Raw genomic sequence first — 13451 nt, 5'->3', positions numbered from 1 at the left:
TTGACAAAATGTCTTTATGTGTCCTAAGTAAGTCTTTTAACTTTTCTCTCTGTTCAGTTGACGATATTCGGTGTTCATCAATGTTCAATTTGTCAATTATTTTCTCATGTTCAGTACTGAGGGTGCAATTTTCCTCTTTTGTAACCGTTACTGGTTGCCGTTCACACAATATAGCTTTTGGTAAAATAACAACAGTGTTGGTTGTCAGATTAGATAATGTAACAATAACATTTGTCTGATCTGACTTCACATTCACAACTGCCGGTGTCACATCGACATATGATGGCACGTTGCTGTGTTCTGACTCCTGCAACAATGCTGTTATATCAGGGTAATTAACAGTCCGGTCAATGTACCCATTTAATTCCAAACACCCATTTTGCTTTATCAAAACTTTGTTCGGAACTGCACATCTTATTATTGCAATGCCATCTTTATTCTTTTTAAGGTCTTTTTCTCTTATAACCATGGTCCTAAAACTAAGGTATCAAGGAGTGTGAAGTTTAACTTTTTGCAGAAAAGTATCTCCAAAGTTATGTTGACATTTAGTCAAATATTCTTGTAATATACTGGTGCCTATGATCACAGGTACTCTGGTAGAATAATGAGTATCAGGTGACACAAGAAACAAACAATGTTTCAATGAAGACCTAAGAAAACCTTCATCAATCTTCAAATCAATTTCAATATATTCAATATAGGGCACTTCTTTCAATCAGCGCATTCAATTTTCATAAGAGTGTTTAAAGGTTGAATCTCAATATTTCCCAGTTGAGTTTTATGAAAAAACTCCGATAAAACACTGACACAACTGCCTGTGTCTAAAGGTGCAGTTGTCTTGATGTCATGAATATAAACTATGGCTTCATTTGTTATGCCAACACGTTGAGGGTCTATCCTATGTTTACCTATGTTCGACCCTGTAACCGAGGCACTTACACTTTTGGGCATTTAAAATGTTTGTGCCCTTTTTCTCTACATTTGAAACAAAAGACCTCTGCGTTTGCAGGACAGTTTTTCATAACATGTCTTTTTTGATGGAATTGATAGCATTCTATATCGAACGCCATGCTTTGAGGTCTAAAGCTTCCTCTAGGTGCATAAGAACCCCTGCCGCTATAAGAAGTACAACGGCCACTGCCTCTATCATAAGAAGTGCCACAACCACCTCTGTAACTACTTGTTGCATAGGCACCACGACCCTGACCCCTGTAATAATTCTTTCCTGCATAATACTGGGGCGCTTCCTACTTTTTCTCCAGCTGCTCTATTCGCTGGTTCAATTGTATAAGAAAATATTTCATTTCTGATAGATCAGACTGCTCTTTCTTGTCAACATTTACAGCAAGTTTACATGTTTTTGTTTCACACAATGACTCCTTCATATCTGCTTCTATCTTCCGTAATTCACGCTTAAATTCATCGTACTCTACTATCGTGTCACATTGGTAAGTTGACAGATGTTTCAAATCCTTTTTTAATCCGGCATGCAGAACAGTTTTCAACACATCCATGTCGGATCGTTTCAAAGCCTTCAATTGTATGGCAGTTTCAAACAGTTCTTTTAGCCTAGCGACAAATACTGTCACAGACTCTCCTGTCTCTTGCTTGCTAGAATAAAATTTCCGCATTATTCTTTCCCGCGACTCTATACTACCATATGTGCTGTCAAAATTCTGCATAACTTGTTCAAGAGTCACATGATGTCCTAGAAGACGCAGTACATCCCCAGCACTTCCTTTCACAGCACGTCGAACACCCAATGAAATTTGTTCTGATTTTAACACTTTGCCGTTAACTGTCGCCTTCACCTCATACTTGAAAGTATCCCATGTGACTTCCCCTTTCCCTTGATCTCTGAAGAATGTAGACAGTTTTGTATATTGATGTCCCATTTTAACTTCAGTCGCTTCAGGCACAACATGTTCCGACTCTTCATCTTTCACAATTCCAAACGCTTGTGCAATCCTCAGCATATCCTGTGGAGTGTCACACTTCGGTTGGATACCGAACATTTTCAAGGCTTCCAACAACCTAACTACGTCCTTTGTTAAGTCTTCATGGCCTGTCGCCATGTTGAATTTTCCGTCTTCTTGTTGCGCATCAGGTTCCTGATCCATTTCACAAATATTTCCACGTAAGCACTTAAATGTCTTTAACTATGCACACAAACTTAATGTCATTCACTTTTGATAGTCTTTAACAAATAAAAGTCAAAATCACTTTTTAATAAGTCTTTAATACACCTGTGGTGCACTGAATGGCAGAAGATTATCACTATGGCGGTAAATTTCAATATCCAAAACAACCTGTTGTACAAAAAAATAAAAATTCAAACAACTCAAAATAGTACAATCATGATAACATTCATTCACAATAAAATTCACTTATCTCGAAATGTAATAGCGGTATACTTTATGTTAAAGTTATAACTGGCACACACTTATCACTGCTATGATCAATGTAATTAAGAACAATTTCTAGTTCAATAAGCAAAGTTTAATTAAATAACTTTTTTCTTTTTTAAATTAATTTTATTAAAATATTTATCTGTTTTAACAGTTCAGTTTAAGTGTATTTAATTAAATTATTGACTTTGATTTATTTTACTGAATTATTTTAAATAACTTTATGGTAACTACGGCATTGCAAAAGGTGCGCTTATTATGAAGTAGAAAAGCTTTACGGTAAACTTAATCATGCTTGTAATATATCCTGTCGTTCAGAAAATTCCCAATTTAAAGTATACAGAAACACGTTATAATCCTAATCTGTGTTAAAACAACAAAGTACGATGAACAAAACACTTTATCAAACTATGAAATGTGTCGGTCATACATGTATTTGCATATATATATGTATGAACTCTTATTTCTGAAAAGAACGTAATATTATTCTGGCCAAATATCTGACAAAACTGAAATTTAAACAGAATAATATAAATATTGATAATGATTGAGTAATTGTTTATTAATTTAAAAATTACCATATGTATTACAACATACTGCAATAAAATACTTTTGTTCGAAAACTGAAGGAGTTTAAGTAATTATTTTTATAGTCGGCACAACTACACAATCTAAATACAATTCTAATGCTACATCATAAAAACTACTGAACTATTTACTTGTCAATAGTCATGAAATGTCAGGTCCAAATTGTAAACTTCAAGGTCAACACGGACAGATATTCCAGATAATAACCGGGAACACCAAAATCATGGATTTTTTCAGAGATCCGACAACAGAAAATATGGATTATGGGTCAGCAATTGAATAACTGAAACGGTTGCAACACTATGAAATGGTATGAACAGTATTAAAAGTAAATTCAAAATAGCAGCAATGTGACAATTAATGAAATGTTAGTATTAAAAGAATGCCAATATTAAATACTGTATTCGGCCACCAATTAATACAAATGAATCCTGTGAAAGCTCTACAAAAAACACTTTCACACTTAAAATATCATACACAATGGAAATACACAAGATGTTATAGTTTTTTTCAACCCCCCCCCCTTTTTTAAGAAAATAATGAAATATGGCCAAAATAAAAACTGTAACAACTGCAAAATTTTCTCTAAAAATAGTACTTACAAATCTGTTGTTTTTCTTTTTTTGCCACTACAACACAATGCCTTAAAATGGAAACACTGTTTCAAGTCCTGATTGCACAATAGTTGTGTGCTTTTAAAATTGTTCACATGAAGTGCTGGGTCTAGAAGAAATCCTCGCGAGGAGTGGTGATGTCTTGTACATGTACAAAGTGTAGCCTAGGCTCACCTGACAGCTGTATACCGGTGACGATGGTCAAAAAGAATGCGTTTTCTGATGGGAGTCCTACATCCGTGGGTTATTTCCGTTGGGCGCCATTTGTAACCCTCGTGGTTATGAGTGTGTATTATCCCAATTAACAGGACAATATCATAAACAAGATATTATAGTTCACAAATCACTTTTTTCAATAATGTTATTTAATAAAACATACTAATATTTAAAAATCAGTTCATCGCAGAGAAAATCTGACAGGATCAATTTATGGAATTGAGTCCCTTTTCTCTCCACATCCGTCTCTCTCCTTTCAACATACTGGTGCTGTAAATTAGAGCATACAATCAGATATTATGAAGTTTCAACTGAGTGTATAGGTTGCTATTTAAAAGTGTTTTTTTATTTGCTGCAATTCTGAACATTCGCGAAATCATATGATTTGAACATTAAAGATGTTCAAACCTCAAACGGCATACCAAGAAAACAATGCATTGCAACCGTTTTCAATAACATACAATAAAATACAAACACAAGAACCAAAACTGACCACTAGAGTGAACTTGAACTCGATTATTACATAAAAGCAAATGTCCGCTTGCATTTTTCACCGATTTGATCATGTAACCACGATCAAGAAAATATCGCCCCTTTGGTGCAAAAAGGTACCGTGTGACATTGAAATTAGAAGGCACATGGTACCTTTTTGCACCAATGGGACGATATTATGTTAAAATAATAGGTAAGGGTTATAAACCACTAAACAAATCGGGAGAAAGTCGACCCGGTTACATATATTAATCAGACAAGAGTGGCGGGTTTCCCAATTCTTATCGAACATGTGTCATGCAATATTATGTATTCAGCTGAATGAAGTTATCTCTTTGTCTGATTATTTTTTTCATACGCGATGCTGTATTCATCGCCGCAGTAGACGATTTTACATTTTCCGCATGAGTTCAAAATCGTTATTTTTAGACTGTGAAAATCCATTCGCTGATCCAAATCGCCATGATGACACTTCAAACGGCACAGTTTATTTGTCAACGGTAACATTTTCATGCCACGATGGCTACGAGCTGGTGGGAGCAAACACATCAATCTGTACGGCATTATCTACATGGCGACCACAAGTTCCAAATTGCAAAATAAAAGGTGACGATATATGTTTAAAACACAGGACGATGTAAACGAAGCACGCTATTAACTGCACGTTATAATTGTGTTTTAAACAATACATTTCCATTGACAATTTCGTTTTGAAAAAAGAGAACGATTTGACTTTCTTTAACCGAATTAGCATAATAGAGTTTGCTAATCTTGCCTCAAAGCCTCAAAGGACAATACAGATATTTTTCTTTTATTTTTCTAATGTTTTATGGGGTTGTTTACCAATACTTATTTTGATCTTTGTTTTTGTCAAGGTAATTTACTTACATGTTTTATTAAATTACAAAAAAGGAAAAACACACCATAGTCATTGTGTTTCGAAGTCATTGGCTTTTGACAAGTCATCAACTGTAAAAACTACGAGAATTTCCAAAGACTCGCAATAAAAAGACACATATGAATTATTTGTATCGCCACCTTTAACCAGTCCATTCACACTCGCGTCAGTTTGTATACATTGATGGGTTCTTGAACTTTCATTGAAGCCTAGCTATACCAATTTAACGCTTTGTGAAAAACAAGATTTATCTTATTGTATCGCACTTTCAAAACACACATCAATTCCTGTATGCTTTTCAAAGCGTGGTGATGCTTATTTGTAATGTATATACAGAGCATAAGATTGCAAATGAAACATGTCTCTATATGTCTAATATAATAAGTTTTTTTCAACAGACTGTGGACCTCCTCCTGATTTAGCACACGGCACATGTATAGCTACCAGCACTACGTTCAGATCGATTGGACGTTGTTCCTGTACTACTGGATACCATTTTACTGGAAGAAATAGCAGTACTAAATGCCTTTCGAACGGATCATGGAGGGGTCTCGATGGAAGCTGCGCTATAAAAGGTCATCTTATTTTAGTTGAACCATTCCATTACAAAATCCTGCAATAGTGACATGATTGGTGGCATGACGAAACTCCGTTTTAGGAAAATGTCATATGCATTTTGTTTTCAGAGAAAATCGATGAAACATTATATAATAGTATTCAAAAACGATTCAATTCGAATAAATACACAATCATAACACGTATACATACAAGTATTATTTATGTCATTGAATAACAACAGCAAGCACGTGACGTTTAAGTTTGTGGATTTATCAGATAAAACAATTGGCCTAATGGTGGCCTAAATGGTAATATACAGTGGACGATATTATACATAGTAAATTGCACGTCAGTCTGACATAGTGCAGTGTCAAAAGGTTATCACCAAGTGTCTGCTGGTGACATAAAGGAACTTAGCGCATAATGATAGTGGACCGTGTTTTAAATGAATCCGTAAGCGAATATGTTCATAAATATGTATTCGATTTTTACACTTTCCCGACTTTTAAGCACAAATACATCAATAAAAATACTACCGAACAAACACACATTAATGTATTTCCTATTAATTCAAATACAATTTTGATTATTGAATAAACACATTTCAAAGACGTTTTAAAGTCAAAGTCGAGCGCCTTTGGCTTCGCACTGAATATCTGTGTATTTAAACATCTATATATAATGTTATATTATGTAGATATCAATGACTGTTTAGAACCACACCCATGTGGTGAACATGCTCGTTGTGTAAACATTATGGAAAGTTATAACTATTCATGTCCGCCTAAACTTGTGCAGAGTAATGCTTTTCTCGATTGTTTCGGTATGCATAAGTTAATCGTTTGACACATGCTATGACACTTCTTAAAACCTATTTAATCTCCTGTAATACCTATTTATTCTTCTTCGATTTGCTTTTGTTCAGACTTTAACTGTAGGTTCAATATATGTTGTGTATAAGCTCGTCATTGGGAACAAAATTGTATTTAATTTTGTATGTGTACATGTATTATAGTTATTGGTTTAAACAAATCATTTTGTGGTCTTCTTGCCCATATATACTTGGTTTGTAAAGTCGTTTTAAGTTATGTTATTTGACAATGTCAATTGGTCGAGTCATCATCACAATATGTCACTTCAATCGATTCTGCGTTAATGTTGATTTTCATTGTTTTAGAGCCTGTGATCATTTCATTTGAAACAAATGGATCACGATTCAATGGTGACAACAACATCTTGGATACATTTCAAATACCCAACAGGTTTCCTTACTTTGGAACATACTACACGTTATTCAGGGTATCAATTTTATTATAATGTTCCTATCGTTTTTACGTCACGTATTCAACAAATGGAAACTGAACAGTTAGCATATAAAACAGTTCTTAATTACGAAATGTTTCATTCAATATTGTTCTTTAGCTGGTGTCAATTCCTTATTTATTATAACGTTGTTCTCATCCATAAATAGTAGTATTTTATTAAAACAAGTACCATGGAATAGAGGATACCGACCCTACCTAGATGAAGCTAGCACATTATGATTAAATTAAATTATAAATATTTCTCATTATGACTTTCAGTACTATACAATTAGCATTTGGTCACTTTAACGAGCTGCCATTTTGTTGCTGCTATTTGTTCCAGCCAAGCATGAATGGGTTCATCGCTCTCGACTTCCAGCCACTCTACAATCAATATGGTGGCGAAACTCCCAGCGAGTGGACAGCTGCCATTCAGAAACATATCGTCATTGCTCCGCTGTGGACTGACATTGACAGCAGAAATATATCTAATGGTGGACTGTGGATCCACGTTTTAACTGAGAGAGACAAGGCTGACGTTTTAAACATCCAGGACCGCGTTCGCCAATACACCAACCAAACTGAGTTCAATGTCAGTGTGGCCCTGGTCGCCACGTGGAAACACGTGACGGTCCACTCGCCATACGAACCCGGATATGAACTCGTCAATCATCAGGTTAATCACAAAGCACTTTGTAATTTATCTTCGTGACGCTTATCAATACTTGTATGGCTTTCAACTTAGAACACAACAACGTGTTAACCGATTATAATATCAGTACATCAGATTCTGTTTGCGCTATTGTGATACAAATTATGTGAAGTTTGTCATATATCCACGCCTAAAATTAGAGTACTTTAGTTAAAAAACGCCACAAACATGAATTCATTGTAGGAAGATTAAATATGGTTATCATTTATTTAAAGATGCATTTATAATGTTTTTCTTATAGTGTCAATATTTTTTATTCTCTTTTAGCACATCAATTGTAATGTAGTTTTGTTGTATGCTCTTTTGTTTACAGAACCTTTCGATGCAGGTTATATTAGTGACAGACGGTATGTTTACGTACATTATGTTCAACTACGACAGAGAACAGTTCAGCATCAGACCATTACCGGAAGTATCTGTTGCCAGTGGTTACACGCATTTGGACTATTCCGCATCCGTTCTGTCTACAAGAAACAACTTTACAAATCTAATTAAGGAATCCAACGTGAACCCATGTAATTTTATTTGATCACTTTTATATGTTGTGAGTGCGGACGCCATCCTTAAGTGTGATAAAATATTATTCAGATTATTTTCATTGAAGATACACACAGTTACACATTTTCATAAACGCGTAAGGAGTACAGACATTTTAGACTTTGTTTTATTTGAAGTTTAATATCTACATTATTATTTGTAATGAGACAATAAAATCGCAAAATTGTTATAGTAGGTACTTGTTAGTGTTTATGTGTAAGATTAATCTATAATATGCAATAACTTTGGGATTTGTTTTTGGTTACACATCTTAATATAAAGAAGTAAAAGTCCAGCTGCTGGAGTAACATATCAATAGACCAGTTTCACAATACTACCGCTGTTGCTATTTTTAGATATCACGTGACGCGTCGAAATTCAGAACGAGGTTGAACGTGTATAGATCTTCGGCGGAGCATATCGATGATTATAAACCAGTTTAGTTTTATTAATTTCATTCGGAATTTTCATGAACACTGACACTGGTTACAATTACGGCAAACATATGCATACATGGATGTGTTGTTTAGTCAATAAATTGATGAGGGGTTATGAAATAAACATTCTCACACCCAAGTCATATTTCAAAGCCATAGTATATAGTACCACTAGTGTATACGTGTATATACATTTAATTCAATTTTGATTCAAATGCAAGATACCCATTGTCATAAAAGCAAAAGTGATCTGAAAAATAAACATTGATAATTTCACAAAACAAAGATATACAAAAGTCGTAAAATACAAAAGGTTATTATATAACGTAAATTCTCAAAGTTATGTTTGTTTGTCTGTACTATTTTTCACGAACGATTGAACGTGTAAAATGTGTGTTGACTCAATCATAAGAAAAAGCAATAGAAAATGCACATGATACATGTTTTGTCATTTTTCGTTCAACTTTTATTAATGTGCTTTTACAGTGAAATACAATATTGAAGAATTCTTTTATACAGGAGAAAAAAACGAACGTCATACATTTCTCTTGTGTGTGTGTGTGTCTTGATTTTTCGGAAACATTCTTTAACCCCGTTGTGGTCAATGAAAATTCTTGTTTTAATCGTGTTCTTCCATACACTAACGAACACTCTTAATAAGACTATGTAAGGGCGGAGTTTTATTTTACCGGTACCCCCGCTAAATAGGTTTCGGGTTAAGAATAAAAGCTAATCAATATTTCAAATGTATATATAAGTATTAGGCATGTTTCCGAATATTCTTTCACAGGAAAAATTGTTCCTACGCTAATTTTGACTAGGCGGACATTAGTTCATACGTTGTTTTAACTACCCGGACATTCATTCCCATGCTATTTAGACATCCTCGGACAATCGTTCCAACATTATTTTGACATACCGGATATATTTACTCCTACATAGTTTTAACGCCCAGAATTCTGCATTTTGGCAAATTACAGATCTCAGTGTAAGTCGATATATTCGATTCTTTTTTAACGTTATCATTCTCATGATCACGATACAATCTTACAGCAATATACAATATACACAATATAAAATATACACAAAATATAGGAACATTATTTTTAACTATTTCAATAACGACATATTAAAATACCGGATTAAATGCCCAGAGTGCCATATTATTTTGTTAAAATTTGATAATAATGACCGGGATAGCAATTATTGAGGAACGAATCTCCGGGCTGTCCAAATAACGAAGGAACGAATGTCCAGGCTGTCGAATTTATGTAGGAACCAGTATGTGCATTGTCAAAATAACGAAGGCACGAATGTTCAGGTTGTCAAAAACATAGGGACGAATGTCCGCCTGTGTGGAAAATAGGCTAGGACGAATGTTCAGCATTCACTGTAGTATTATGATTAAAACTGGCTAATATCTATACAGTATTTAGTTCGAGTATTTGGCGTTACCTTAGTCTTAGAAATGACTACGTAATACTGCTACCACGATAAGACATTGGGGTACCATAATATGGTGTTCAATGACCAGACATCTACCACGGGTGGTTTATGACACCATGCTGTTATTTAGTATTTGTCGGCACAGTATCTGATCATAACGAGATAATTGGTTTATCCGGAACACGGGGGCTACTTAACCACATATGTATCAATAAACAAGATAGATCTTTTTTTAAACAGCGCGATAAAAAAAGCTCTAACAAAGCGTGTCAAATGTGTAAAAAAATTGAGAAAAACAAGTACTTTATTAAATTATTCAATACAATTTGTTTAATGTAGTGACACTTATAATGTGAATTACATATTTATAACTTATTCTGACAATGTCATATTGTGTTTTTTTAAGTCGTTAAATCGCCGAATGTTCAAACAAGTGAAAGGCTGAAATCAGAGGCGGCGTTGCGCGGGAGTATTGGATTTATACACGTTCAGTTTCGTTCTGGAGTTCTGCGAGTCACATGACTTTGCGCTCTTATCAATTTTGCCCTGTTGTGAAAAGGCTCTATTTTGTAGCTCGATCATCTATTTCAAAAGTTGCTTTTTTATTTATTATTTTATATAAATGATTTTTATATTGAATTTTTCATCTTTTGAATTTTTTATAGCGTTCCCCGGTCGATGGCTGTACAACGTTACAGCTATAACAGTCTCCATGTTGAACGAGACTAGATGTTTGCAATTTGTAAAGGCAAATAACTACACATTACAGAGCTTTATTACGGAACAGCTAGTCTATGCATTACCCTGTCCCTGCCAGGAGGTGCTTATGTTAGAGGTACGAGATGTTATCATATATTAGTTTCAATAAGTTTATGAAGACGACAACATTACGACCTAAAATCTTAATTATTTTTGATGACTTATTTAGTACAATATACTATATTTACTATATTAATAGGTTTGAATGAAGTGTGTTCATATACAGTTACCAAGAAAAAACACTACTAATAGGCCATTTCCTCATTTGTTCGTCATTTGTAAATGAGATTGCCTGTGTATAAGACCTACTTCAAGGATATGCTTTATTATTTTGTATGTCCGTTGAGCTTAAAAACATAAACCAAGATACAGATATAGAGTAGTGGCTGTATTCATTCTCATTGTTATGTTTAAGGATTACACGTTTACTCGGAAAGATGAGATATTACCTGGTATCGGAACCAAGTTCACCCACACCACATGCTACGAGTCCTGGTTCTTCAGCGCCTACGGGATCAAACAAAGATGCTGCTACATGTGAGTTAGCATATTTGATTCAAGTAAATTTAAATAAGTCATTTATTTGATTCAGGCGATACCCGTTTGTTCATACTATTTTTGAAAATACAACGTTTTCAGGTTCAGCAAATTGCAGTCTCAGTATCCGGGGGCTGTAGCAGCGGAGTTTGAGAACTCCACCATTGCATCACTCCTCCAGGAGGGTTACTACCAGTGCTGCTCTCCTGATGGCAGCCAGAAATACTGTCACCTGTACCAGCAGATCAACCCTCCTGATGACTGCTCAAGATACACGATCAGTGATGAAATACAAATGGCGGACAAAAAAGACAGCGCAAAGATTGAAGACTTGTCGGTGGATGTGGAGAAATAAGCGACCAATCCTCGAAATCGGGTCTTGGGAAATGTACAAAATTATGGTGAGCAGAGAAAATCCGAATCGAATATTGACAGTGTTTATAACGTGTCGGATGTTTATACCTATGTACAGAGATTTGAAGAAGATGTTTGGGTTCGGATAGAAAATCATATATAATTTCTCCCAACGGTAATCATATTACTTGCAATGGATTTACCATTTGTATAATTTGTGTGATGTTATGTGTAAGTACGATGCAGTTTATGTGTTGATTTTGTCCTGTACTAAACATGATTGTTTCCATACTTATAACACATGTTGTAATATTATTGTAGCTTGTGTATTGGGTGATGATGAGAAAATGTATTAAACATCCAGTGTTAACATATGCAACAGTTCAATACTTGGTGTTCGATTGTGCCGCTTATTGAGTCATTCTACAATATACTTAAACTCGGGCGATATGGACACACTAATGTTGGAAATGAAGTTTGTAAGTTTAAGGATGCTTCTTATAATCTCTCATGTACAACATTACACGTGCATGTTGTACACTCGCGCACAACTCGCTCGTTTATTTCACCAATTTTTTTGTTGTAGACCTGAAAAAAGGGAAGGTTTTCATAATGGCAAAATATCGCTGTCATTTTGTTATCTAGTTGCTTCTAATGCACCCTATCAACATTGTTACAATTATTCCTTTATATAAACCGTTCTTAAAATTATATGTTAACCTGTATATTTTTGTTTGCATAAAACGTATACGTTACTGAACTTTACTAATTGAGTTATGGATGTAAGAATGTCATATTTTATGTATTATGTATTTAAGTAACGTCATATTTGAACTATTGGTTTATTAATAAATCTGCATCGGCTATTATTTTCTAATTGACAATTAAATGCATGTCAGCCAAATCAACATCTGACCACCGGTTGACACTTTACAAGTAACTGACATAGATGCAAACTAGAGACCTTAACATATTATATCATGTCCGCAAATATGCGACACATACATAAAATATTCAAAAAGCATCTAGCGCCCAATGCCCAATAGGTAATACGATGATTACACAATTTTACCACGAAAACAACGCAAATCTTACACCGTCTCAAATTTCTGGCAATTAACACATGACATTGACCAAACATACATCGATTGAACATATGTTTGCAAACGTATAATTTAATAAATTGAAGTAGAATAAGACACAACAACACTACTGTTTATCATAAATTGTTATCAATAAATCAGCGCATTGTTGGATGGAAAATGTACATGTTTGCTAATTTCCTTCGATTGTACTTAAAGTTTGCAATCTACTGCGGAAGCAGCAATAAAGTTTTCTAAAAACACATATTGACGAATCAGACAGCCTTGTATGTAAATTGGTCTTTATTAGAAAGATAAGATTAATTCCGTGATGAACATTCGGATATTTTGTATGTCTTTATAGACAATTAAAGCGTATAAATATGTACTAAAAAGTACTTATTATATATGTTTATTGAAACATAACACAACTTCTTGTTGCAAACAATCACGATGTTATTTTTATAATGAATATTGGAATATTGCGTTAAAACACGTGTTGAAACTAA

At 34.3% G+C, this 13451-nt stretch overlaps 1 protein-coding gene across 23 annotated transcripts in view; it reads left to right on the top strand.

Annotated features, from left to right (window-relative positions):
• The window catches only part of LOC127853540 (sushi, von Willebrand factor type A, EGF and pentraxin domain-containing protein 1-like), a 46822-nt gene extending 34197 nt beyond the window's left edge, over positions 1-12625 (top strand). For 21 of the 23 annotated variants that reach the window (XM_052388113.1, XM_052388120.1, XM_052388114.1 and 18 more), the window contains 8 exons: positions 4748-4924; positions 5615-5791; positions 6952-7073; positions 7422-7754; positions 8104-8305; positions 10876-11045; positions 11385-11506; positions 11609-12625. In XM_052388113.1, coding sequence (XP_052244073.1) covers positions 4748-4924; positions 5615-5791; positions 6952-7073; positions 7422-7754; positions 8104-8305; positions 10876-11045; positions 11385-11506; positions 11609-11861 — 1556 coding nt within the window. In that variant the 3' untranslated portion in view covers positions 11862-12625. The remainder of the gene's footprint in view (positions 1-4747; positions 4925-5614; positions 5792-6951; positions 7074-7421; positions 7755-8103; positions 8306-10875; positions 11046-11384; positions 11507-11608) is intronic. The other 2 variants (XM_052388119.1, XM_052388100.1) reach the window with 1 other exon arrangement.
• The last annotated feature ends 826 nt before the right edge of the window (positions 12626-13451 follow it).

This window comes from Dreissena polymorpha, chromosome 12, assembly GCF_020536995.1.
Source record: "Dreissena polymorpha isolate Duluth1 chromosome 12, UMN_Dpol_1.0, whole genome shotgun sequence".
Classification (NCBI taxonomy): domain Eukaryota; kingdom Metazoa; phylum Mollusca; class Bivalvia; order Myida; family Dreissenidae; genus Dreissena; species Dreissena polymorpha.
Note: the sequence above shows the minus strand (reverse complement) of the source record. Positions and strands in the feature narration are given on the sequence as shown.